General features: G+C 47.7%; 1 protein-coding gene and 1 pseudogene across 1 annotated transcript in view; one reads left to right on the forward strand and one right to left on the reverse strand.

Moving 5' to 3' along the window:
* Window positions 1-27,992, reverse strand: part of ALG1L (ALG1 chitobiosyldiphosphodolichol beta-mannosyltransferase like) — a 57,574-nt gene that overhangs the window by 1,694 nt on the left and 27,888 nt on the right. Inside the window, exons 2-5 of the mRNA XM_054680947.2 lie at window positions 5,025-5,146; window positions 4,101-4,160; window positions 1,125-1,242; window positions 41-116 (exon numbers count right to left, since the gene is read on the reverse strand). Coding sequence (XP_054536922.1) covers window positions 41-116; window positions 1,125-1,242; window positions 4,101-4,160; window positions 5,025-5,124 — 354 coding nt within the window. The 5' untranslated portion in view covers window positions 5,125-5,146. The remainder of the gene's footprint in view (window positions 1-40; window positions 117-1,124; window positions 1,243-4,100; window positions 4,161-5,024; window positions 5,147-27,992) is intronic.
* Window positions 13,512-27,942, forward strand: LOC129143582 (serine/arginine repetitive matrix protein 1-like; annotated as a pseudogene).

The following is a 27,992-nucleotide window of genomic DNA, read 5'->3' on the forward strand; positions in this document are numbered from 1 at the left end:
AGAACCCTCCCCACCCTGGCGTGGTGGCAGATGTGGCTACCTGCAGCTGAGCTGCCAGTTCCTCTGAGTCCTCAAAGACCAGGCCATTTTCTTCATGTTTCACCAGCTCATGTAAACTGCAGAGAGAACCAAGGGAGCCTGAGAGCTGCCTGGAGAAGACACCAGACCCCTGGGGTGCCCACCTGGGCTCCCCCCACCACCCCATGCTCAAGCCAGGCTGGGGGTTGGAACAGGGGGTGTGGTTTCCAGGAGCTGGTTCTTAGATTTGGCATCTGAAGGGTATAAAGGCCTGGGGGGGTGCACATCAAAATGGACAAACCGATTTGAGGAGGGAGCCTTAAGGAGGGTTTGTACCTTCTGTGCTGGATGCTCTTCAAGGACTGAAGAATTATTTTTGCATGTTTTTCTTAATTCCATGGCCATGGAACAAGTCAAGACAACACCCTGGGGACTGGCTCAGCACATAAAAGATGACTTTTCTAGGGCACCAGGTTTGATCCCGACATTTCCTGAGCTCAGCTCACACGAGGGGCTCACATCCCTGAATCCCATCCAGGAGCCGGCTCCTGAGCAGGGGCCAAGGGCTCAGCTTGTGCTGGGGCTACTGCTTCTAGAATCTTCTCTAATGCCGCCCTTCCAAACAGCCGTCTATGCTGGGTGGAGTGAGGCCACAGCATGACACTCGTTTAACTGATTCAAACCCACCACGTGAGCTTGGCCAAAAGGGACATGGTGGGAGAGAAAGAAACAAAGAAAACCATGTAAGCCTGCAGGCAATTCCCGCCAATTCTACTCTAGGAGCAAAAGCCCCGAGTGGAGTTCTAGTATTTAGGATGCTTTTATTTCATACTAGGTTGGTGCAAAAGTAATTGCCACCTTTAATGGCAAAAACCATGATTACTTTTGTACCAACCTAAATATAACATGAGCTCTAAATGGAAGCAACTACTTCAGTGAGGCTCAGCCCAGCCACAGTAACCGCAGGGCTCCTCCTCGTGGCCTCCAGTGTGTGCTGGACTGACTGAGGGGCAGGGCCTCACTGTGGGCAGCTCGCTCTGCACTGTTTCCCCCTCAGCGGTGGATCTGTGAAGCTATCCCCAGAAAGATTCGGGTTCTGCTCCTACCACTTGAAGTTCATGGCACACACAGGCAAACAGCACCCGAACATGTCCACCACCTTCATGGGCAGGTCCAGGCCACTGGAGGACATGTGCAGACAGACACCCAGGTCCACCGACCCTGCTAGGCAAGAGGGGTGCAGTCAGAGTGCTGGTCTCTGCCCTGGGAACACAAATCCTCCCAGCACAGTGAGGCAACATCTCCCAAGGGGAGTGAAAATCGGATAAGGCCCCCGACAGCCCCAAGCACAAGTGGCTTAAGCTGGCCAAGCAGCCACACGGCCTGGCTGGGACATCTGAAAATGTAAGTTGACACTTTTTCTACTTAACCACAATTTGGTTTTTTTGTTGTTGTTTTGGTTTGTTTTCTTTTGAGACAGAGTCTCACTCTGTCACCCAGGCTGGAGTGCAGTGGCACAATCTCAGCTCACTGCAACCTCCACCTCCCAGGTTCACCTCCCATATGTAATCCTAGCATTTTGGGAGCCCAAGGCAGGTGGATCACCTGAGGTCAGGAGTTCAAGACCAGCCTGGCCAACATAGTGAAACCCCATCTCTACTAAAAAAAATACAAAATTAGCGAAGCATCGTGGCACGTGCCTGTAATCCCAGCTACTCAGGAGGCTGAGGCAGGAGAATCGCTTGAACCCGGGAAGGCGGAGGTTGCAGTGAGCCAAGATCATGCCATTGCACTCCAGCCTGGGCTACAAGAGCGAAACTCCGTCTCAAAATAATAATAATAATAATAATAATAATAATAATAATAATACCACAGCACACCCACCACAAACCAGCTGTCAGTGTGAAAATAAAGCGAAACAGCTTAACATTTCTAAAGACTAGCTGGGGCCAGGCGTGATGGGTCACGCCTGGAAACCCAGCACTTAGGGAGGCCAAGGCGGGAGGATCACTTGAGGTCAGGAGTTCAAGACCAGCCTGGCCAACATGGTGAAACCCTGTTTCTACTAAAAATACAAAAATAAGCCAGGTGTTGTGGCGGGCTCCTATAATCCCATAATCTACTCGGGAGGCTGAGGTGGGAGAATCGCTTGAACCCAGGAGGCGGAGGTTGCATGAACTGAGATCGTGCACTCCAGCCTAGGCAATGGAGCGAGACTGTCTAAAACAAAGACTAGCTGGAGAGTCCTGCCAGGAAAAGGCCCTCAGCCTCCACTGCTCTGCTCACTCGAAGCTGGAAGATGCAGCTCTAGAGACGCATCAGGACCAAGCCACGACTCCCCACTTGGAGAAATCAACGGGGAAAGAGACGGAGGCAAAGGAGAACCATCTCACTGGGAGAGGCGACGCTGTTTGACACATCGTCCCTGTACCTCCCAAAGCCACTGCCCTCCCACACCTGGGCAACAGTGGCCCCAACCCCAGGCCCAGCCCTCCTGCAGGAAGGAAGAGGACTGAATGGAGGGCGTGGCAGGCTGAAAGGAAGTGGCCTTCTCAAACCCCTTGGTAAAGGGCCTCTGGGGCCACCTGGCAGGGAAGGGCTGGCACACCAGGAAGTAGCCTCCTCCCGGGAGTTCAGCCAGAGCCCAGGTCTTGTCCCCAAGTGGCCTCCAGAGCCACCTTTTCAGAAAAAGTACATCCCGCCCACCCCTGTTCCCCCTGCTTAAGGCCCCGCCTCCTCCCTGAGCCTCCTGCTGGCCTCTCCCCTAGAAGCAGGGGGTAGTCCTCGGCCTCCAGCCAGGGGGTGCAGACCTGGATGTGCTGGAAATGCTTCTGGTGGATGAGGCGGCTGTAATACTCCGTCAGAGGCCCTTTGCCTTTACAGAGAAGAGCAGATACTGCCATGGACCCGTCTCTGTCCCTGCCAAGTGGCCCCAGGCCCAAGACACTCCCCTCTAGGAGGGATCCCTTTCCCAGAAGCTCCACCCCTCGGCAGCTCCAGTCAGGCCCCATCTGGGCCCTTCCAGAAGGAACCCAGGAGCCCCGAGACCTGCAGGGCTGTGTGCACCCTGACCCCTGACGCACAGCCCTGCACCTGCAGCCAGCTGGCCTCGGGCTGCAAACATGGCGGGGTAAGCACTGGCCTGGCACCTGACCGCCCACTGGGTGGACCCAGCCTTTTGTCTGTGTTGTGCACAGGGGACACGAGGACTCCCCCTGCCCTGCCACAGCCCCCAGAGCACAGGGCACAGGTTCCAAACCGCCCCTGCCCTGCCACAGCCTCCAGAGCACATGGCGCGGGTTTCAAACCACTCCTGGGAGCCTAGAGGCCAGAGGAGGGAGGAGAGCAGGACCAGCAGCTGGCCCAGACCCCGCCTCTTCCCACACCACTTCCGCTTTTCTTCCTCCTTACTGAGTCACCTTGAAAGGGCTCAGCAGCAGTGACCGTGGGACAGGGGCTCTTCCGTTTGAAAAATTAAAAGAGGCTTGGTTAAGGCACCAATGACATGGCCAGGCACAGTGGCTCATGCCTATAATTCGAGCATATTGGGAGGCCAAGGTGGGTGGATCACCTGAGGTCAGGAGTTCAAGACCAGCCTGGCCAACATGGTGAAACCCTGTTTCTACTAAAAATACAAAAATTAGCTGAGTGTGGTGGGCCCCTGTAGTCCCAGCTACTCGGGAGGCTAAGGCATGAGAATTGCTTGAATGTGAGAGGCGGAGGTTGCAGTGAGCCAAGATCACACCACTGCACCCCAGCCTGGGCGACAGAGACTCTGTCTCAAAAAAAAAAAAAAAGAAAAAAAGACACCAATGACGTAACAACAACCACAAAAAGATGCTCGGAAACTACTGAAAAAGTAGAAAACTTGGTATCTACAGATTCAAATCTGGGCTCCCTGCCCTGCTGGGAAACCCTCTGAGCCTCAGTTTCCCCCATGTCAAGCAGTATAAGACCCTATGGCAGAGACCTGCAGTGAAGATTAAGGAGACAAGATCGTGGGAAGCACAGGGTAAAGGCTGTGTGCCCCTCCCCCTCCGCCATCCCCCAACCAAACAGACACCCAGGGTCCCAGGCGGTACCTGTTATCACACAGACAAGAGAAGGAAGGTTGTGTCCATCAAGAGTCAGTTGTTCAAACTCTGTGTTTAAAAAAAGAAACAATTCTACATGGAATTTCTGATAGAATTTCTTTTTTTTTTTTCTTCTGACAGACTCTTGCTCTGTCACCCAGGCTGGAATGCAATGGCGTGATCTCAGCTCACTGCAACCTCTGCCTCCCGGGTTCAAGTAATTCCCATGCATCAGCCTCCCAAGTAGCTGGGATTACAGGCGCCCACCACCATACCCAGCTAATTTTTGTATTTTTAGTAGAGACAGGTTTTGCCATGTTGGCCTCGAACTCCTGACCTCAGGTAATCTGCCTGCCTCGGGCTCCCAGAGTTCTAGGATTACAGGTGTGAGCCACCATGCCCATTCAGAAAAAACGTTTTAAATAAACAGTAGCCAGAGTCACCTGGTCAGGTGGAGAAAGAGCACTGCTCTGGTGGGGAGGCCACCAGCTTCTGAGATACTCTCCTGGAGGGGGCATTTCAGCCTGAGGGCCTGGTCACTCAATGACCCAACTGGGGATTCAGGGCGGCCCACCACCACCACCCCCGCTGTCCCCAGGCTGCCCCACCCAGTGGCCGGGGACAGCAACATGCTGCAGGCCAGGCAAGCAGCTCACAGCTCAGTGGCCCCCGACAAGCCCGGAGCTCCTCACCGCAGCTACACATCTACTTTCTAAAGGTGCCAGCAGGATGGAGAAGTCTTCGTCCTCTATGAGAAGAGAATTGAATGTCAGGGGCCTGTTTCTAGACACCCCTCTTCCAGCTCACATGCCCTCCCCTTCTCATTGAGACTGTGGCGGGGTGGGGGCATGCAGGACTGGCAGGGGTGAGGAGAACTCAGGTTGGCCAGGTGCCCGTCACACCAACCCCAAGTGTTCCAGGGGTCGTGCAGACCTGTCCAGCCCGTGCTGCTGACCAGCAGGGCTGGCCGCTCGCGGAGACGCATCACCAGCCTGCTCCCAGCATCCAGCTCCATGAAGGCCGACCGCTCCATGGCTGGGTCCTCAGGTTCTGAGCTGAAAGAGCAGGAAAAAAGCCTGTGAGAGGCCACAGAGCAGGCCCAGGACCCAGGACGGGCATCTCCTGCCGTGGCAAGGCCTGCAGGCTCCCAAAGGTTGGGGTGCCCGGCCACATCAGCAGCACCAGGCCACCCCTGCCATCCGAGGCCTGGGCTTGCTTTCTCTAATATTGTTGCTGGGTGCTAAGGTTACAACAGCAAACAAGACTGACTCATTCCTTTTCTCCACGGGACTTACTGTCTTATCATCCCCTGGACTCAAGATGAGGGTGCAGGGACGCCATCCCACACCACCCCAGCTTACCCAGGGGCACACCTTAGGGTGTGTGGACCTGCACAAAGTTCCCCTCCTTAGCCCCGTGAGACACCCCAGGGGACACACAGGTCCACAGATCTGCCACAGGCCTGGGAACCCACTGGCAGGAGAGTAAGACAGCGCAGGGGTCCACAAACATTTATCAAAGGGCCAGAGAGTAAATACTTCAGGCTTTGCAGGCCACAGGTTCTCTGTTGCAAAACGTGATTCTGCTATTGTAGCTCAAAGGTGGCTGTAGACAACTCAGAAGGCAATGAGTGTGTTGTGTCCCAATGAAACTTGATTTACAAAAGCAGGAGACTGGCCTGTAGCCTTAGTTTGCCAACCCCTGGATGAGTGGGTTCCCAGGTCTGCAGTGAGAAGGGGAGAGGCCAGGGCAGTGGCGAGCAGGAGAGAAGGCAGCTGAGGATGGGAGGCCTACTGGGCCCTGAACGGAGAGTGCGTGCCACCCAGCTTCATGAAGAGCCGGTGCAGCAGGTCCAGAGGTGTCTCTTTAAAGAAAGATGCCGGCTTGTCACAGACGGTCACAGCCCTGCAATGAAATCATGGCAGGGCTATTGGGAGGGCTGAAGAAAGGCCTCAGGAATAGAGGACTCGGAGGCTCCAGGAAAAGAAGGACGCTTGGGGAATCCAAGTCTCAGACGATGACAAAAAGAAGCCTTGCAATCACTTGGGAATGCACAGAGAGACGTCCTAGGACCAAAACTGCCTGGACCCCCTGGCTGGCTGGGAAAGAAACTCTGCCCCCTCCTCTCCTGGCTTCCCCAAATTTTCCCATTATGTTGCCAAGCATTAGTCCAGCGTGGAGGCTACTTTCTGCTCAAACCAGTCATTTGGGTCCCGCGCCCAACATCACCCATCCTCAGTAAAACGACCTTTATTTCCTTCTTCCTGGTTTCCAGAAAGTTCCCCTAAAGCCCCGAGGAATCACCGAATGAAAGGGGCTTTTTACAAAGAGGAAACTTAAGTGGAGTGCCAATACACAACATGGATTGCACCAGGCTAGGTCTAAGATAAAACCAGACTGTGGACAACAGGACAGATAAGACCCACATGGCTCTGCACTGCCTGGGTCTGTTATTGTGTGGAGGAATGTCTTAGTCTGTTGCTCCTGTGGATGTAGCGAAAGCACAAACCAGGAGTTTTCATCCTTCACTTCATTTTCTTAATCTAGTTGTATCATCCTCTGGGTGAGCCTAGCCCACTTTAAAATGGATATTCGGATGTCAGAATGAATAGAGCAGTGTGCCTGACTTAAGTAATATCAAAATTTTAGAGATGTGGAAAAGACGGAGTTGATGAAGCTACTGTTATCCAGAGACCATGACCATTCCGAGTGGTTGGTTTCATTTCTAATGCACATCTGCTCCACCCCACCAATTGCTTGCGCAATGTGAGGTTCTCATTACAAAGTCAACAATTCTTTATCATCTGCGTGGTCAGTCACCCTTTTGTTGTCCCTCCCTTGTAATTGTTTAACCTGGCCTCCCCTGCCACATTTCTTGGCTGCCTACTCTCCCCGCTCCTGTCAGTCAGGTTGTACTCAGGGAATGCAAATGCACAGAAAAAGTCCAGAGTCAATTGGAACTAATTAGGTGTTTTATCTGCTGCTTTGGATTATCCGTGCCCTCTATGGACACACAGCATAGGCTGGTTGAACAACCATCCCTGGATTGGTTCTAAGCAGCATTCTAAGATTCACACACAGCTTCCTATTGTCTGTGCTAACGGAGGTAAAGGCTGGTGTGAATGTACAACAGAGACATTTAAAAGCCAAGGTATAGTTTATGCCCATTTTCATTGTACATTTTAGTGAGTGTTTACAACTTTATATAACTGTCCGACCATCACCACAATCAAGGCATAGCATACTTTCAACATCACAAAAAGTTTTCTTGTGCCATCTCAGCCGATCTGCCCCTACCTTGGCCCCAAGCAACCACCATTCTGCTTTCTGTCACTGTAGATTAGATTTGTCTTTTCTAGGGTTTTAGTTTCTCCAATCTCCTTCCCAGTGATGTCTGGTTTAGGCTGATATTAAAATGTGTTCATGTTCCCTACATCCACACTGATTTGACACGGTGGGCAGAGCTGGGACATGGAAGAAACATGAGAGGCAAGACGTGGAGGCTGACGAGCATAATTATTGGCAATGAGAAGAATGTTGGCTCTTCCCAGTATTCGTAGAATACGACAAAGCGGTGTGCCCATGTTGTGCCCTGAACCTATTTTCAAGGTCATTCAATACAGAGTCTCCTAAATTTAACTACCTAGGAATTGTGTTTTGCCCTGAATGGACATTTGGAAACTCCAGACTCTAGCCAGCCCCTCTCAGCCACGGAGTCATTGCTCCCCCTGGTGTAAACACAGAGGCTAGTCACCCTGTGTCAGGCATTCCCACCCACCGCAGCCCTCCCTGGACCACAAGGAGCCAAGGGCAGGCAAGAAAGCTTCAGGCTCCCTCTGGCTGTTGTTAGGTTCCTGGGTCAAAGGCTGAGTTTGTGAACACAGAGAAACACTAAGAGATCAACCGCTTGAGAGAGTTCAGGAACAGAGAGAAGGGAAACCGCAGAGACAGAACTAGCTAGACATGCAAGATAGAGAGGTGAGGGGGCAGAGGCACAGCCCAAAAAACAAAGCAAGAAGCGATAGAGGGATGATTTTTTTTCTCCATTTATGAGACAGCCTAAAAATTTACTCCTCTGCCCAAAATAGATTCAGATCCAGGATATGAGAATCCTTGAGAAGTGAATTTTAACATGGAAATGCTGATAAATCTTTTAAACAACTTATACACCTCCAGGTGCTGCTTAATCCCTTTAAACTTCCAATAACTCCATCCATGGTGTTTAAAGTCTCATAAATCTGCACTAGCTTAAAATAGGGAAATATAAATCACGTTCAGAAGCTTAGGGGTAAGGACAGGAGATGGGCATCCCAATGCCGTTTAAAACCACAGCACAGGCTTTTCATCAAATTTTTCCAAGAAAAGTTAAAATGAAAAACATTCAGGTTTCTGGGTTGTGGTTTCATAAGTTCTCAATTTGTTCTTTTTCCTTTTTTTCAGGGCGGTGGGCTGGGGTCCAAAGGAGCATTGACTAGCTAGTCAGTTGGAAAGAAAAAAATTGCAAACACCCGTCTCACTTAGTCCTTTTACACAAAATAAAACCTAAAATAAAAAATAATGACAAACTACTACCAGAAGTCATTAGAAAACAACAATGTTTCTGGTAAAGCACCAACAAAAATAATGTCTGGTTTTTGTTAAATTGTTAATTTGTGCCAAAAAATAGAAGTTATAGATACTATTCTACTAATAATAGCTACCTTTTCTTTTTCATTCCTACCACATGCCCAGCACCTACCACTGAGCTGAGGACACACACAACCACCTCCTCCTCATCCCCCTGCTGCAAAGGCTGTCAGACTTTTTCTGGCTCCACATTCGTAATATTTCTCATTACAAGCAGTGATTCTCAATAGCTGTTCAAGAAGGTATTGGAGAAGCCACACTCTCCTAGAAAATCCAGGGGGTACATGAGAGATCCAGCAGGGGAAGGCTTTTCTGTGTGAAGAGCTTTGGGTACATTATCTAATTTTATCCCCACAGCAGCCTCATGAGAAATATTATTATTATTTCTGTTTTACAGATGAGGAAGCTAAGGTTCAGACTGTTTAAGTAATTTAACCCAAGTAGCGTGGCTGGTAAATGATGGAGCAAAAATTCCAACCCCGAGTCTGCTTTGGAAGACCTGATCTTATCCAAGCTGCCATCTACCTTCTGTGGGGCAATGGAACCAGACCACAGAGCATTTGGAGGAATCTCACATATCACACTCTAAGAATTGATATGTTTTCTGCTTCCTCTTTTCTGGCCCGGTCCAGTGATCTTTCAAACCCCAAAGTCTTAGAAAAATCCACTGTGTTAACTGACTCTTTACTGAAACTTCAGTCCTGTAGAGAAAATAAGAGTCTCCAGCTTGTGTCGCTTGCTTCAAGTTCCAGTTGGCCTGCAGAGATGTACCACCAAGTGATCCTGGGAAAACACCGGAACTTTTCGTTTCCCTACCTACTAAATAGGGATCTATAAGACCTATCTTTGGGGTTGTTGTGAGGGTTAACATGTGGGAAGACCATCTGGAGCCTGCAAAGTCCAGGCAATTGCTGGGTCATGTGATGAGTATGGTAGCCAAGTATGGTGCCTGAAGTATAATAAAGAGGAAAAGCCTCCCTAAGGTCTGTCTTCACAGAGCGGATATTACAGAGCACTTTATCCCCAAATAGTTCAGAAAGCATCTCCTAAGAATAAGGACATTATCCTCTTTTTATATAATGTATATAACCGCAATACTTTTATTACACCTAAGAAAAGTAATAATAATTCCAGAATATCAGATATCCCCAGTTGTTTCAAGAATGCCTTTTATAGCTGTTTTCATTGTGCCAAAATACACATAACATAAAACGTACCATTTTAACCATTTTTAAATGTATACATCAGTGGCATTAAGTACAGATTGTTGTGTAATCATCACCACCATCCACCTCCAGAACTTTTTTATCTACCCCACTGAAACTACATCCAGTAAAATACTAACTCCTCAGCCCCTGGCAACAACCATTCTACTTTCTGTTTCTATACATTTGACAACTCTGGTACTTCATGTAAATAGAATCACACCGTATTTGTGCTTTTGTGACTGACTTATTTCACTTAGCACAATGTCTTCTAGGTTTATCCATGTTGTGGCATGTGTTAGAATTTCCTCCCTTTTTAAAGCTGAATGATATCCCACTGCATGTATATGCCGCATTTTGTTTATCCATTCATACATTGATGAACACTTTTATTGCTTCTACTTTTTGGCTATTGTAAATAATGCTGCTATGTACAGGGGGGTACAAATACCTGTTTGAGTCTTTGATTCTACTTCTTTTGAGTGTATATGCAGAAGTGGGGTTGCTGGATCATATAGTAATTCTGTGGTTAATTTTTTGAGGATTAGCCATCCCATTTTTCACAGCAGCCATACCTTTTTACACACCCACCAGCAATGCATGAGGGTTCCAATTTCTCCACATCCTTACCAATACTTGTTATTTTTTGTTGCCTTATATTTTATCTTATTTTATTTTAGGGATGGGGTCTTGCTGTGTTGCACATGTTGGAGTGCAGTGGCTATTCACACTTCGCGCACTGCAGCCTCTAACTCCTGGTCTCAAGAAATTCTCCCACCTCAGCCTCTTGAGTGCTGGGACTACAGCATCATTGTGCCTGGCACTTTCTTTTTTCTTTTTTTTTTTTTTATAATAGCCAACTTAATGTGTTTGATCTCATTGTGGTTTTAATTTGCATTTCCCTCATAATTAGTCTTTTTGTGTGTTTATTGACCAGTTGTACATCTTCTTTGGAGAAATGTCTATTCAACTCCTTTCCCCATTTTTCAATCTGTTAATTATTTTGCAGTTGTTGAGTTGTAAGGATTCTTCGCATATTATGAATATCAATTTGCAAATATTTTCTCCCCTTCAGTGGTTTGCCTTTTCTCTGTGTTGATTGTGTCCTTTGATGCACGGAAGTATTTAATCTTTATGTAGTCCAATTTATCTATTTTTTCTCTTTGTGCTTTTGGTGGCAACCAGAAAATTTGAAATTACATGCAGCTGCAGCTGACATTATATTGCTATTGGACACTTCTGACCTAGAAGCTTGATTAGATTTAGGTTAATCCATTTTGGCAAGAATACTTCATAGTTTGGACACAGTGGCTCACGCCTATAATCCCAGCACTTTCAGGCAGAACTCCCACAGGAGTTCGAGACCAGCCTGTGCAACAAGGTGAAACAACATCTCCACAAAAAATATGTATAAAATTAGCCAGGTATGGTGGCACACATCTGTAGTCCCAGCTACTAGGGAGGCTGAGGTGGGAGGATCACTTGAGACTGGGAGGTCAAAGCTGAAGTGAGCTTTGCACAGCTGCCCTCTAAACTGGGTGACAGAGCAAAACCCTATCTCAAAAAAAAAACCTTCATAGTTGATGTTGTGTACTTCATAATATATTACAGCAAGAGGTATATAATATCTAGTTGTCCTACTGTCACTGATGCTAAATTTGATTATGTGGATAACTGCCAGATATCTGGATTATAAAGTACATTTTCTCTTTGCAATTTCTAAATAATTTGTGAGATGATACTTTGGCACCAGAATACCATTTCAGATATTATCAAACCTTGACACTGGTTAGCCCTCTTAGAGAAATGTACAGAGCAAAATTAAGGAAAAGAGTCAATGAGTCAGATCCTAAATGCATGACCCTCCAGGAAGGCAGTTCAGATAACTCCCTGCCTTTGTATCCTGGCTTTTTGGTGGCTGCAACAGCCAGAGAACATGTCTTGCCTACCCCTTCTGCCTGTCCTTTTTCTTAGTGGCTGCTATGTAATCTGTGGCACTCTCTTGGGCCAGTCATTTCCATTGTAACTATAACTACAGCTTACCCAAGCCTTATTTTCTGTCTTGCTATTAGCAATAACCCAGGCTTGTGCTATAGCCTCTGCTTCTACATTTCTGAGAGATCCCAAAGGGAGTCTCTCATGCACTGAAGAACCTGTCTCTTTTTCACCTCTTTTTCTTTCTGTGACTACATTTATATCTGTGCTAATTAACATTAATATTAATATCTGGGCTACATTAATATCTGTGTTCTTGGAGCAACCAGAGGGGCAAACTCCCATGGTGCCAAAGTGGCCCTAGACTTCCCAGAGTGTTTTCTGGCTAAAATCATGCTGAGTCTACATGAAGTGGGGAAAAGTGTCTTATTCCTCCCCCTTAGGACACTTTCCCTCCAGGTGCCAATGCAGCACCTTTGTGCTCTTCTGTCTCACAACATCGGTTATGAAATCACATACTTCAGTTTCTGCTTGACTTGCTAGAATTTGGCTCATTATAAATATCCGGGACAGACACCTTGTTGCCTCCTGATCCCCCTCTTCTCCCCAGGCATTTCAGCAAGAACACCTTCCCTCTTCTTTTAGCCAAATCAGCTCCTGGCACTCCACCTACTTTTCTTCAGAGGTATATAAATCCAATTTAGGCTCCCAAAAGGATAACTAGTCTTATTCTCTATTATAGTACCTAAGTAGGAGAAAACACTCTCCTACTGGAATTTTCTTCAGTATGTTTATGTGATTGCAAGCCCAAATGGCTGATGATGTAATCAAAGGACTCCAGTTAGGTCCTAAGGTTTGCTCCTATTACAAGCAAAAAGAGATACTAGTAACCCTTCCAGAATAGCTCCATGGACCCAAGGATCCAAGAGACCAACTGAGGAAGTTAAGAATAAGCACAAGTGATGTAAAAATCTAAAACTATTTCTAGAAGAAAACATAGAAGAAAAGCTTTGCAATTTTGAGGCAGGCAAAGATTTCTTACTATGCAAAAAGCATGGACAATGAATCAAAAAGTTGATAAATTGGACTTCATTAAAATGTTGTTCTTTGCAAGACACTACTTTAAAAGATGAAAAGTTAGCCAGGCACAGTGGCTCATGCTTGTAATGTCAGCACTTTGGGAGGCCGAGGCAGGAGGATTGCTTGATCCCAGGAGTTTGAGAGCAGCCTCGGCAGCATGGCAAGACCCTGTCTCTACAGAAAAAAAAAAAAAAAAAAAAAAAAACAACAAAAACAAAAAAACCTGAGTGGTGGTGCACACCTGCATTCCCAGCTACTTGGGAGGCTGAGGTGGAAGGCTAGGAGAAAACATTTGTAATACACATATCTGGCAAAGGATTTATATCCGGATAGAAAGAATTCTTACAATTCAATAACAAGAACCAACACAATTTTTAAATGGGCAAAATATTTGAAGAGACACTTCATCAAAGAAGATATATGAGTGGCAAATAAGCACATTAAAAATACTCAACAATGATTAGTTGGTGTTGAGCATTAGTCATCATGCAAATAAACCACAATGAAATACCAATGCACAGTCACTAAAATGGCAAGAAATTTAAAAGACTGACCCTACCAACCCTTGACAAGAATGTGGAAACAACTGGAATTCTCCTATAATGCTGTTCAGAATGTAAAATGGTACAACCACTTTGAAAAAGGGTATGGCGGTTTCTTTCTTTCTTTCTTTCTCTTTTTCTGAGACAGACTTTTGCTCTTGTCACCCAGGCTGGAGTGCAGTGGTGCGATCTTGGCTCACTGCAACCTCTGCCTCCCAGGTTCAAGCAGTTCTTCTTCCTCAGCCTCCCAAATAGCTGGGATTACAGGCACATGCCACCACATCGTAATAATTTTTGTATTTTTATTAGAAACGGGGTTTCGCCATGTTGGCCAGGGTGGTCTTGAACTCCTGACCTCAGGTGATCCACCTGTCTCAGCCTCCCAAAGTGCTGGGATTACAGGCGTGAGCCACCGCACCAGGCCAGCAGTTTCTTAAAATGTTAAACATACACCTGTCATATGACCCAGTCATTGGACTCCTAAGTATTTATCCAAGAAAATTAAAACATATGTCCACACAAAAGCTTATATATGAATGTCTATAGAAGCTTTAATAATAATAGCCCAAAACAAATGTCCCTCAACAAGAGAAACAAAATGCCATATATTCATACAATAGAATACTATTCAGCAGTAAAAACAAATAAATTATTGATATGTCAATAAAATGAATAAATCTCAAAATAATTATGCTGAGTGGAAAAAAGCCAGACACAAAAGAATGCATACTAAACAATTCTATTTATATAAAATTCTGGAAAATGTGAACTTCCCTGAAGTGACAGAAAGCAAATCAGTAGTTCTATGATGCTAAGAGCAGGAGGCAGGATGGACTGCAAACATATACAAAGGAACTTTTTGGAATGATGGAAATGTTTCATGTGGTAATAATGGTGCTTTCCCAGGGGCATGTGTCTGTCAAAAGTCATTAAATCACACAAATTTGTAAAGTGGCAAAGAGGAAGTTAAAGCAGAGAATGAGTTGGAAGGTGAGTCAAGAGAGTCCCTCACGTGTCCAGGGAAGGTTAGCAAAAAGCTCAGGCTGGAAATAGACTAGACTGAGTTCCAGATAGCTGTAGTCAGAAGAAGGGTGATCTCACTGGTGTTAAAGACCACTCAATGGTGAGCTACACACACAACCTTCTTGCCTGGAGGGCTTTCCTCTTCCCAGCCACATCTGTCCTGCTGGTAAGATGCTCTTCCTCCAAGAATTATTTTTTAACTTTTCCCTGCTCATTCTGCATTTACAGCATGGTTTCCACTAAGTCATCTATATAGCACTTCCTTTCACAGCTATTTGTTGCCCATTGCATATCACTTTTTAAGTCAGATATTACCAAGCATTGGCAAAAAGGTGGGGAAAGAGAGCCCTCACCCACTGCAGATGCAGCCGTTCTGAAGGACAATTGTGCACCTTAAATCCACCAAGTCCACTCCTGGGTATACACCCAGGGAAATTCTTCCCAGGAAACACAAGATGTTCCCAACAAGCTTCACTATCACTCTGCTGGAGGCAACCTAGGTGTCTATGTCCAAGGAATGTACAGGTAAAATATAATTTGTGTATACAATAGGATAATAAATTATATTTTCATTTAGAAACCTGGATTGATCTCAAAAATGGAGTTAAGAGTAAAAAAGCAAAAACAGAATGGGATTTATAGCACAATTCCATTTATCTATCAAACACACACATAAAGCAGCCTTGTGTATTTTTGTAAGGACGCTTATATATCTAAATAAACATCTGTTGGATGGATTGGAAGAACTATATTAAATGTATTAGAGTGGATGCCTGTGCAAGGAGGGCAGTGGGATTAGGAATGATAGATGAAGGGAAAAAAACAATAAACCTTAAAAAAATGTTGTCACAAAAAGGTTGGTTCTTCTATGAATAAATGATAATATTCCACGAACTGAGAAGCAGGATTACCTCGAACATGTGCACGTGAATTCCAAAAGATATAAAAAAGAAAAAAAAAGACATAATTCTAGCATTTTGTCTGTTTTTCACATTCAAAACAAAGGAACTGTTTCCTGTTTTACAGGTTTTCTATTGTTGCCATAACAAATTACTATACACTTAATAGCTTAAAACAACATAAATTTATTGTCCTACAGTTCCATAGGTAAAAAGTCTACCACATGTCTTATTGGGCAAAAATCAAAGTGTTGTTAGCACTGCATTCTTTTCTGAGGGCTCTAGGAGAGTTTCCCTGCCTGTTCCAGCTTCTAGAAATCACCCACATTTCTCAACTCATGGCCCTCCTCCTCTGTCTTCAAAGCCTGCAAGGGCAGCGCTAGTCCTTCTCACATCTCCTTCTCTGACTCTGACCTTCTCTTCTACCTCCCTCTTTCACTTTTCAGGACACTTGTGATTATATGGGGCCCACCTGGATCACCCAGGACACTCTCTCTATCTTAAAATCAGCTGCTTAGCCACCTTAATTTTATCTGCAACCTCCACTCCCCTTTGCCGTGTAAGGTAACATATTCACAGGTTCTAGGGATTATGACATGGACATTTGTAGTCTGTTATTCTGCCCACCACACCTGAGCATGAGTCAAATACTGAAAAACACAAAGCCACATATTCTTTCTCATTGTGAATGAGTTATTCAGCCAAATGACAAAAAATATGTTGATGCTACTGTGTGCTAGATCCCCATGGTAAGAGCTGAAGTTACAGCAGTGGTCAGGAGTTGGGGGTTTGGTGATGTTCCCTCCTTGCAACAAAAATTCCCATTCTGGCATATTTTAGCTAAAGGATAAATGAGAAGTATTCTGATTAAGCTATCTCATTACAATGTAAATGACTGGCCTCTAGAAGAGATACTTACCTTCTTTTCAAAAGAAGCACGCTAACCCAGGGCCTCTTAAACTTTAATGGGCATATAAATTGCCTGGGAATCTTGTCAAATGGAGTTTTGATCCAGTAGGATTGGCATGAGGCCTGAGCCTGCTTTTTCACGAACTTCCAGATGATGCTAATGCTACCTGTCCAGGGCTGCACTTCTGTTTGAGTTAGGGAACAAGACCATAACTCAACCAGAGCTCCAATTGTAAGCCATAGTCAGTCTGACCCTGCCATCAATCAATCTTTATGATGGGTTTACCTCCTTCTAAGAGGTGACGGTAGTCAACTAGCTTTGCAAAACACCACACTTTGTCACTGTGACAAAATACCCCCAGCAGAGAGGATACTTCATCTACTAGGAATGCCCTCGGTTTCCCACAAGGATGGTTTCTGACCAAAACCCACATCCATCCCCACATATGGGTGTGCTGTATACAATCCTTGATAGGATAGTCAGTCTCCTGTTTCCCCGGCCAGGACTCCTAACCTCCAAGACTGATGCCCCCCAGACAGTGTGACTCAGTGGCCCAGTGTCTGAATTCATATCTATTGTCAGAAGTGTATTTGATTGGGCAAAATCAGGACTATATTGGGACAGATTACCTGAGCTATTTGAGGAGCACCTTACTAGATCAAGTTATAAAGGCTGACAAGATTCAATATTATCTCCCTACTAGTGTTTTGCATACTAGTTCCATTAGGGCTGAGAAATAATAGATGAGCAGAAGACAGAGCAGAAGCAATAGAATCTCCATAGGTAAGTTGGGTTCTCTTTATAGCAACCTCAAAGGGACTCTGGCCAAAGAAACTATCTTAGTAAAGCTCAAGGACCAATGGGAGGACACATTATTGCATCAAGGTGAATTGATACTGTAATTTGTAAGGTAAAAGAATGCAAGTTCCTATATATACCACGTGGCTGTTCCTGATTAATGAGTTTGGGCAGTACCACTTCATACTACACTTTTGAACATTGATGTGCTTGAGTGTTCTCTGAGCTGTGACTTCCCCAAATCCTTGTTTGGGCTGCAAAACTTTGATCACTGTGGGGCAACAAAGCAGAACCATACCTGCAGTTCCACACCTTCTACTTACAAAATAACCAGGTGCATCTCATCTCCTCGTCAGAGTGCTGGTGTAACATTTCCCCTGAGAATTCCTTGAGGAACTTCCATTTTATGGCATCTATAGGCCTTCTTCCCAAATTATTCTGGGTGGGTAGCTGCTAAAAACCCTCTTGTATGAACAAACACTGTGGGAGCTCCCCCACTCAAGCAGCACAGATCCAAAGTTGGTACCCCTGCAATAGAGCAATGGTGGGAGGCATGGATCTCTGCCAGGTGGAGAGGAGACATATTCTGACTATAGCAGGACTTAAAGCTGTCAATTCATCCAGCATCTCAGCTGAATGACCTCCATGACAGCTGTTTCCTATTGTAGAACAAATTAAGTTAGGGAGTCACTATTCTCTCTCACCCTAAGTATTCATTCAAGTATTAAAGTGTAGGACTTTACACCAGGCAGCATCTTTTAAAACATAGAGTCTAATACCCATCATTTTGCGGATTTGAAAAAAAATGAAGACTAGCTATGAAGCCCCAGGAAGCCAGCTTACCCTCCCACCCTTCTGTTTACATCGCATTCCCACCTCTATACTTTTTACCACTTTCATACTTTTTATTTCCTCCTTCCCTTTCACTTAACTTGGAATAATGGCTCCTGAATTTCTTGCCTCCACCAAAACTGGATGGATGGCTTTTCTCCCTCTGCTGAAGGGAAGAAAGCTGTGAAAGCCTACAGATAAAGGAAGTAAATAGACCAAGATTAAACAGGCAGTTCATGGAAGAGATGATATCCAAACCCAGCTCACAGAGGCTAGTCAGGTGACTTGTTTGAAGTCACATATCTAGTTGATGGCAATGCTGGGACCAGAACCCACCTCCAACTTCAAGACTTTTTCCCACTAAGGCTTCCTCAACCACAGGTAGAACACCCTTCCCCATACGTGATGAAATGACACCTTATTACAGATTCAAAAATACCTTTGAAGATATTCGCCTTGAAAGGTGAAGGCCAAGTTTCACCTTGAAAGCTGAAGGTCAAGGTCTGCTTTGGGGAAAAGGGTAAATGGAGCTACCTGGGAATGCTACTGATCAGGCCTCGGTCTTTTATCTCACAGTCACATTAGCCTTTCCACCTAATTCCATTTTTAGGGTTTAAGCTTTTTTTATTTTTATTTTTTTATTTTATTTATTTATTTTTTTGAGACGGAGTCTTGCTCTGTCACCCAGGCTGGAGTGCAGTGGTGCCATCTCGGCTCACTGCAAGCTCCGCCTCCCGGGTTCACGCCATTCTCCTGCCTCAGCCTCCTGAGTAGCTGGGACTACAGGTGCCTGCCACCATGCCCGGCTATTTTTTTGTATTTTTAGTAGAGACGGGGTTTCACCGTGTGATCCAGGATGCTCTCGATCTCCTGACCTTGTGATCCACCCGCCTCGGCCTCCCAAAGTGCTGGGATTACAGGCATGAGCCACTGCGCCCAGCCAGGTTTAAGCTTTTTAATTCTTTTCCAACACAATCCCTGTCTGGCCATGTGTTACTACTATCTTGCTATTTCAAGTTTCTCTCCAGCTGGGTAAATCTTCATTCTGTGTCCTAGCCCTGGGCTTTTCTCTTTGGTTTCCTCTCATCTGCCCGGGAGGCCAGCTTACCCTCCCACCCCTCTATTCACATCTCACTCAACTCTTCCCACTTCTATACTTTTCACCACTTTCATACTTTCTACTTCCTCCCTCCCTTCCACTGCTCTTGGAATGATGGCTTTTGAATTTTTTGCCTTCACCAAAACTGGATGACTTCTCCCTCTGCTGAAGGAGGGCAGGGGGCTGGGGGAAGTCGTGAAAGCCCCAAAATGCCATCTTTCATCTCATTTTCTATTTCTAGCACATATTCTGTTTATAATTCTGCCTCCCTCATAGCAGATTGACACAGCACTCTGCTTAGTTCCCAGAATAAATGCAATTCAAGAATGAGAGGCAAATCCAGGCTCCCAGGATTCTTCTGCAGTCAGGCATTTGTTAGGGTTTTTTCTGTTAGCATTTGAGGAGTGTCTCTGCTGGTAGCCCTGCTTCTCTGAACCCATCTTCTACTGTCCTGAAAATGCCTTCCATACAGGATTTTCTTCATGGTAGATTTCCTTTCCTGATCATGTCTGGACTAAGCTTATATCAAAGGCAGTTTTTATTCCCCACACATACATTGACTGTGCCATAAAAGATATTTAAATATTTGTTGGATAAACAAATGAATACTAGCATATTAAATGATAAGTCATAACCTGAGTTTGTGGGAAGCCAATTTGGAATTATAGTTAATCCACAAAATAAAAAATACATGTAAAAATTTACATTTTCAAATTAAAAACCAATTTTATATGACATTCAATATCTCTGATGTCCTCATCACCAAATCATAAAACCTGAAGGAAGGAGCAACATTTGCAGAGTAACTTCCACTTTAGGAATTGTGCTTTGCTTAAATAATTTTATTTATTCTACAACTTGTGAAATAGGTATTATTATCCCCCACTTTGTAGGCAACAAAACTGAGACCCATGCAAGTTGAGTAGCTTAGCCTAGGTAACAGAAGAAGTAAGTGGCAAAAAATGAATTAGACCCAAGTTTATCTGACTTCAAAGCTCACTTTAAAAACCAAAAGAGGATGTAGGATCTTTGAACACGGCATCTGATGTAGCACATGCTGATGACTTCTGGTGCAGACTGTGTTCCCCTTGACTATTTCTTTCCTGCTTAGCACATAGTAGATGTTCAAACAAATAGTTGTTGAATTAAATTATTGAATGTACCATTTAGACTCAAAGTTCCTTAATCTGGTAGTATGCTAATATTCAGGGCTTGATATAGACACTTTAGAAGCAACCCAGCATCAAGTTTTGGAAGGTTATCCTGTGGGGATGCACAGGCCAATGTTCTCTGTCTTGTCTTCATCAGGGAAAACAGACATGGGATAATGACTTTACTAGGCAAGATGTAGGTATGAGCTAAGGGAAACATGGTAAAACACTGGATCAAGCCGCTGAGGAAGGCAAAATATTTTGTATGCAGATGCCCATCACTCTTGGATAAGCCAGGCTTGAGTGGCTGCAGAGGCACCAGGAGCTGCTCTTCTGCATTTGTGGCAACAGTAAGAAAAAGTCTCCTAGCAGAAACTGACCTTGTTCTATAGCATCCTCTCCATGGTAATGTGGAGTTGTTAGTTCCCTTCATTGCTCTCTGATGCATAGCTTTAATTGTATCTTTGCTTTTATGTAGAGAATAGATTCATATTCCCCAGAGGATGGCTGGGAAAACCCACTGCTAGCCTCGAATACAAATAGGAGTCTGCAGAAGCTGCTGCTTCATGGCTGGGCACAGGGAAGAGGAGATGAAAGAGGACAACAACCTCCAAAGGTCTGAGGTTCAGGCATGGAGGCATCACGGTTCCTCTTGCCCTCTTCTAAGGAGTGAAAACAGGAGGAATTTTATTCAAAGGAAAATGAGAAAATTGCCTTCTGGGGGATGTTATGTGGTGCTGGAAAACTACCATCTCCCCAAAAAGCTGTTCCTCACCCATACAGGAGCTCCCATGGCTGAGGGACAGCTAATACCACTGTTGATATAATTATCTATTACCTTCCTCAATTTTTTATGCATGTTTCTCCATAATTGAGATCATACTGAATAAACATTTTGCAATCTGCCTTTTCCAGTTAACATTGTAGCTTGTAAGCATTTGAGGGGAGGTTATTATAAAATCCAGCCATTTTACAGTTGAGGGGCCATCAGGCAGAAATAGCAGCAATGACAGGAACTCCTGGGCTGGCTTCTGGGAAGTCAAATAGTCCTATCCCACCCATGGTATGGTGCACCCATTTATACAACCTCATGAGGCAGTTGGCAGTAGTTGGCTCCGGGAGGAAGGATCAAGGGAGTTGTTGTTTTTTAAAAATCTCTCAATTTCTTATATTTTTCAAAATTTCATAATAAACCAGTGTCACTTTCACAGTCAGAAAAAAATATTTTAAAGATGTTTCCTTCCTGCTGCCAAGAAAGCAGCAAGGCATTAGAATCTGAATCAAGGCAGAAGAGCAAGCTACCCAGGCTCATCTCACCATGCTTGAGGCTCCCCATCTATGGAATGGGGACAGTCACTCTGGACCTCCCAGAGTAGAGACTGTAACACTATCTGTCACATATGGAGAAGGTGATGTCACTCTAGGACAAGGTGAAGAGATGAGCAGCCCATGTTTTGGAGGTGGCAAAGCTTTGTGGTCCACAGCTGCCAACCCCTCCAAAGCCCCCCAAAGCCTCTCAGAGGAAGAACAGAAATTTGCCTTATTTATGATTATAACCTCCCAACTCAGCCATCATTCAGAACAGATTGGAACCTTGGTATCTTTAGACTCTGAGAAAGGAGTTAAGCTACATTCTTTTCCCATTGCTCGCAAACAGGGCCAACTCATTCATTAGGCACAGGAGACACAGTAGCTAGGGACCAAAATACTGTTAGGGGTACACAAAATGTTTTAACATATTATATTCATGTGTTTGTCATTATTCCAAAACAGTCATAAAATATGATTTTTCATTTTTTTAATGGAGGAAAAGGTCCAAGAAGTCAAAAGCGCCTACTGCCCACAAAAATCACAACATGGCCCTGGTCACTTAGCCTATATTTCAGCTTCGTATTTTCTACGCCCTTCCATGAAATCATCAAGGTGGATTATGAACCAAAATGTCTACTATTCCTCTCTAATCATCTTCTTCATCATTCTGGTAAAGAGGAAACAGACTTTGGGTGTAGATTTTTGGCATGAAAATAACCAGAGCCATGAGATAAAACAGAGACCCTCACAGTAGAATTAGGCAGATGGAGACATATTTGGCAGAGAGCAGAAGAAACAACTTTTAAAAAAATTATTATTATACTTTAGGTTCTAGGGTACATGTGCAGAATGTGCAGGTTTGTCACATAGGTATACATGTGCCATGGTGATTTGCTGCACCCATCGACCTGTCATCTACATTAGGTATTTCTCCTAATGCTATCCCTCCCCTAGCCTCCCACCCCACAATAGGCCCCGGTGTGTGATGTTCCCCTCCCTGTGTCCATTCTCATTGTTCAACTCCCACTTATGATTGGTTTTCTGTTCTTGTGTTAGTTTGCTGAGAATGATGGTTTCCAGCTTCATCCACGACCCTGCAAAGGACATGAACTCGTCCTTTTTTATGGCTGCATAGTATTCCATGAAGTATATGTACCACATTTTCTTTACCAGTCTATCATTGATGGGCATTTGCGTTGGTTCTAAGTCTTTGCTATTGTGAACAGTGCTGCAATAAACATACATGTGCATGTGTCTTTATAGTAGAATGATTTATAATCCTTTGGGTATATACCCAGTAATGGGATTGCTGGGTCAAATGGTGTTTCTAGTTCTAGATCCTTGAGGAATCGCCACACTGTCTTCCACAATGATTGAACTAATTTACACTCCCACCAACAGTGTAAAAGCATTCCTATTCCTCCACATCCTCTCCAGCATCTGTTGTTTCCTGACTTTTTAATGATCACCATTCTAACTAGTGTGAGATGGTATCTCATTGTGGTTTTTATTTGCATTTCTCTAATGACCAGTGATGATGAGTTTTTTTTCCATGTTTGTTGGCTGCATATATGTCTTCTTTTGAAAGTGTCTGTTCATATCCTTCTCCCACTTTTTGATGGGGTTGTTTTTTTCTTGTAAATTTGTTTAAGTTCTTTGTAGATTCTGGATATTAGCCCTTTGTCAGATGGATAGATTGCAAAAATAGAAAAAGCTTTTAAATTGCTCCCACAAAAACCATTACAATACTGATGGATAAGACGCAATAACTCTATGAAATGATCTGGCATTGCCCCCTTTTCCTAGGAAAAATTGTCCCTCATTCCTTAGGATAATATTTCTGTGAAATGTGAACATCCCTTTCATAACCCTGGTCCTTTTAAAATTAGAGTTATATTCTCATGAGCCAGGCGCCCAGAAGCCCATCAGCCCGCCTCCCGCCAGGCCAGAATACGGCGCCAGCGCGCATGGGGCGCGCCCCCGGGGCGGGGCGGGGCGTGGGGCGGTCTGGGGCCGCTGAGCGCCGGGCCCGCCCCCGCTGATACGCCCAGCTGTGGGCGCCCGCGATCCCAGGCTGCGCCGGGCGGGGGCTGAGCCGTACCCCGCGCCCAGCGTGCCCCGCCGGCGAGGGGGCCGCCGCCTGCCTCCGCCCAGGGCCCGAGCCCCGCGGCGCCGCGTAGCCGAGGAAGCCCGGCTGCCGCGAGCCAGGCGCTGGGCGTCAAGGTCACCGGCCCGACAGGGCGCACGCACCGCCACGGAGGCCAAGGTCCCCCCGAGCCGGCGCTCGCGCGTGCGCAGCGAGACAGTGACCGGCGCTTGGAGGCCACCCGCCACGCCCGCGCCCAGAGCCCCTCATCCGGCAACGAGTCCGAGCCCAGCCCAGGCAAGGAGAACGCGCGCCCCGCGCCGCGCGCCCCGGCCCACCCACCTAGCGCCACGACGGCCGGAAGTTCAACTCGCAGGAGGAGGAGGTCATGGACGGCTTCGCCATACCCAGCTTCAGCACCCTGGAGGCCCTGAGAAAGATATAGCCCTGGAGCCACAGGAGCGGAAGGAGAAATGGGAACGTCGCCTTATCAAGAACCCCGGGAGTCGGAAACCTGCCTCCTTGCGGAGCCGAGTGAGACCAGGCGGCCCCTGGAGGCAGGCAGCCCCGGGCAGGACCTCGAGCCCGCTTGCCATGGGGCGAGGAAGGTCCCGCTGCAGTCCTCCAAGCAGGTGTGCTCCCCAGAAGGGGGGCCGCTCCCAGCTAGCCACTGGGACCAGAAGAGCCCCGCCCAGCGCCAGGAACAGCTCCAGCCCACCCAGCCCGGCCAGCCCCAGGGGTCCCTCCCAGCCCTACTCCTGGCAGCCCTGCCAGCCCTCCCAGCGGCCACTCCTGGGTCAGCGCAGCTGGCCCTGGCGGTCACTTCTGGGCCTGAAACAGCCCTGCCAGCGCTGGCGGTCACTTCTGGGCCCCGGTCAGCCCTGCCGGCCCCAGCGGCTCCTTCCAGGCCCAGATCAGCTCTGCCAGCCCCAACAGTCACGCCTGGCTCAGCCCTGCCGGCCGCATTGGGCACTCCCAGGTCCCTCCTGGCCCCAGGGTCCCTTCTGGACCCCTGCCTCTACTGCCGGCGCCTGTGGTTCCTCCTGGCCCCAAGGCACCGCTGCAGGCGCCTGCGGTCTCTGCTGACCCTGTGGCACCGCTGCCGGCCCCTGCGGCCGTGGGCCAGCCCGTGTCACTGTGGCCAGCCTGGTAGGGCATCCTCAGGACAGCGCAGCCGGCCCCTGTGGTCACTGCTAGCCCAGTGCCGGGGGTACCAGCCCCCACGGCCACTCTACACCCTCTGACCACGGCGACGGCCCGCCAGTTTCCTCCCAGGACAGTGCTGCTGCCCCCGGTGGGCCTTCTTAGCCCCACGTCAGTACGGCCAGCCCCGAAGGTCCCTGCTGAGCCAGGCCAGCCGCCCCGGCGCTCGCTGCTGCGCCTCAGGTAGCCCCAGTGGTTAGTGGAAGCCCCAGAGCTGTAGGGCCCACTCACGCCTTCACTCCTGGGCCCGGGACAGCCAAGGCAGCAGAAGCGGCCGCTCATGGGCGTGGAGCAGCCTTGCCCACCCAAGCGGCGGCTCATGGGCCTGGAGCAGCCCTGCCAGTCCCTGCGGCCGCTCATGGGCCCCAACAAAGCCTGCAAACCCCAGCCGTTGCTCCCCATTCCCGATCGCCCTTCGCTCCTGGGGTACCCAGGCGCACCCTGCCGGCCTCTTCAGGGGCCCCTGTGCCAGCCACTGCAGTCCCTGTTGGATCTGGTGCCGGCCCCTTCAGCCCCGGCTCTCACTCCTTGTCCTGGGCCATCCCTGCTGGCCCCTGAGGTCACGGCGAACCCGATCCTGTGCCCCTGGGGTGGTCCGTCAGGCCCCATCTGTGAGCCCCGGAGCCCCCATCTGTGAGCCCTGGAGCCCCCATCTGTGAGCCCTGGAGCGTGATGCCTGCGGGCCTCTTCCCGGATGCGTTTTCCAGGCCACCCCAGTTAGAGCTGCATCTTGGCAGGGCCCCGAGAGCCAAGGCCGCCTCACCCTTCGGGCCAGAGATGCTTTGCCGGACTAGCTCGAGGCCTTCTCCAGACAGGGCCAGGCTGTTTGCCGTTGGAAATTGAGGCTCAGCCTGAGGCGGGAGCCCCTGCAGTGCAGTGATCAGGCAGAGGCCCGCCACGCCAGGAGGAGAGATGAACCCGGCATCTTCCTGCCACCCCACCATGCCCTCTCCCACTGGTGTCACAGTGCCCCCACCTGCGTGTGCTGCCTGTGGTGTGCATGCCCTGGGAAGGGAACACAGCCCCTGAGGGCCGGGAGCTTGCTAGGTGCCCCTCAGCGTCTGTGTCTCTAAATTGCCAGTACTGTCCTTGCATCTCTGAGTCTCCGTGCACCATTGTCCCAGCTGTGCCACCTTTGTAGAGTGCGTGAGCATGGTGTATGCACCCTGTGAGTGCATGCTTGTGTGCAAGAGTGGGTGTGAGAGTGAGTGGTGTGCTGGGCATGAAGGATCTGTGGGGGTGGTTGCTGCAGGCCTTGCTCTTCACAGGCCCCACCCCTTTGGCCAAGATGCAATTCTTGCCCTCAGGCAGAATCGCCCAGTGGTGAATGGTGAAGGTGTGGGTTTCAGTCCAGCCCCTCTCTCTGGCAGTCAGGTGGTACTGGTGTCCACCTCCAGGGCCCCCAAGCTACAGGGGGAACACAGGCCCATCTGGTGGGTCAGGAGCTGCAGGGGGCCCGGAGGCTCCCACATTACTCTCAGGACTCTGCCTCCGCCACCCCCGTGGGCACACACTGAAGGGTTGCCCGCAGGGTCTCCAGATGAGGGGGAGCCTGCAGGATGGGCAGCACCTTCTCCTGGCTTCCCCACAATCCCCTGCAGCATCCTGTCTGGCTGTTGACCTAGATGCAGTCGGGCACACCTCACACTACAAAGCTGTCCCTGGGCCCATTCCCGCTCCTTCCACGCCCCCCATCTGTGGTCAGGGGTTGCCACCCCCTCAGGCCCTGGTCTGGAGGGAGCCCCACTCAAGTCTTCTGGAGTCCGAGGCATGCCACTGGCCCAAAAGGGAGGGGGTATTTTATGGGGGTGCTCTGACTCTCCAGACCTCAGGGGAACTGGGTGGGCTGCAGCCAGAGGCCCTCCAGAGAGCAGCTTTGGCCACCTGAACCCCTGCATTGTGACCAGAGGTCCTGGCCGCGCAGGCCTGATCTCGCCCAGCTGGGCCACCGCAGGTGTCAGGAAGTGGGTGTTCCTGGCTTCCAGGCCAGGCAGCTGCTGACCTCCAGCCCCCAGCACTTGCTCATGAGGACCCCACTCCCTCGGGCTCTCCTGGGTCCTGACCAGGCTCTGGTGCAGCATTTGCTCTGGGCCCTGGGCCCCCTCACTCCCTGTTCATCCAGGCCCCTTCCTCCGGTGCTCACATGGGGCCTCCATCCCAGAAGTGCAGGGGTTATTTTTCTGATTAAAGAAAATAAAAAGTGCCATGGCACCATTTTTTATAACAAAAAATTAGAGTTATAAATAAATAAGTACAATTTGCAAGCCATTTGATTACATCCCTGTACTTTACCAAGATTCCCTAAGGAGGTACTTACACCACTTATTACATCATTAAATATTTAAATAAAAACTCATTGAAGTGAATCGTGGAACAGAAAGGCATTTATGAAGCACATGTTTGATGCAGCAGCAGGCTCTAGACGTAGGGAGCACATAGAATATTTGCTCCCTGCAGACGAGGCATAGCATAACGCAGCAAGGGGCTTTGAAGGGACGGAATACAGGTTTCAAGGTAGGAAGCCAGTAGAGAAATCCCCAGTTTTACTTAGAGTCCCTTATGCAGCATTTTATTGTAATTTTCATTGGCAAACATTGATTGAGCACAACATTATGTGAAGAGAGTGGAAATGTTGTATTAAATAGCCCTGACCCACAGGAGTTCGCAACATGGTTAGAAACCATGAAAATACTGGATGTAAGTGGATCACAGCAATATCAAGGCGTACATGCTGAATGACAGAGGAGTAGTCCCAACTGTAAGTTTTGTATGAGAGCCAAGAGGAGAAAATCCTCAAGTGACTGAGCATCATTGAGGATCCAGCAGGAAGCAGATGGCACACACTAGAGAGTTTAAGGAAATATTTACTGAAGAATGGGCAGAGTTGAGTGAACCAAACACAGTGGTGAACTTAGGGACTAGCAATTGTGGGAAGCTGTTACCACCCCTAGACCTGAAAGGGCAAGGGAGGAAATGATGTTATTGGAGCCAATGAGAACTGGTTCCATGGAAAATGGGGTGCTAGACCGTAGCTGAGGCTATGGAGGCAAGGCAAGAAGCTCAGTTTGGGAGTTGGGAAATAAATACCCAATGTCTGATCACCTGCTGATACCTCCAATAGGCCAAATCCAGCTACTAGAGAGCAAGGAAGCCCAGGCGACACAATTCTGGTGCAGACACCAGGTTAGAGAAGACTGCAGAG

The sequence above is a fragment of the Pan troglodytes genome, chromosome 2 (genome assembly GCF_028858775.2).
Source record: "Pan troglodytes isolate AG18354 chromosome 2, NHGRI_mPanTro3-v2.0_pri, whole genome shotgun sequence".
Classification (NCBI taxonomy): domain Eukaryota; kingdom Metazoa; phylum Chordata; class Mammalia; order Primates; family Hominidae; genus Pan; species Pan troglodytes.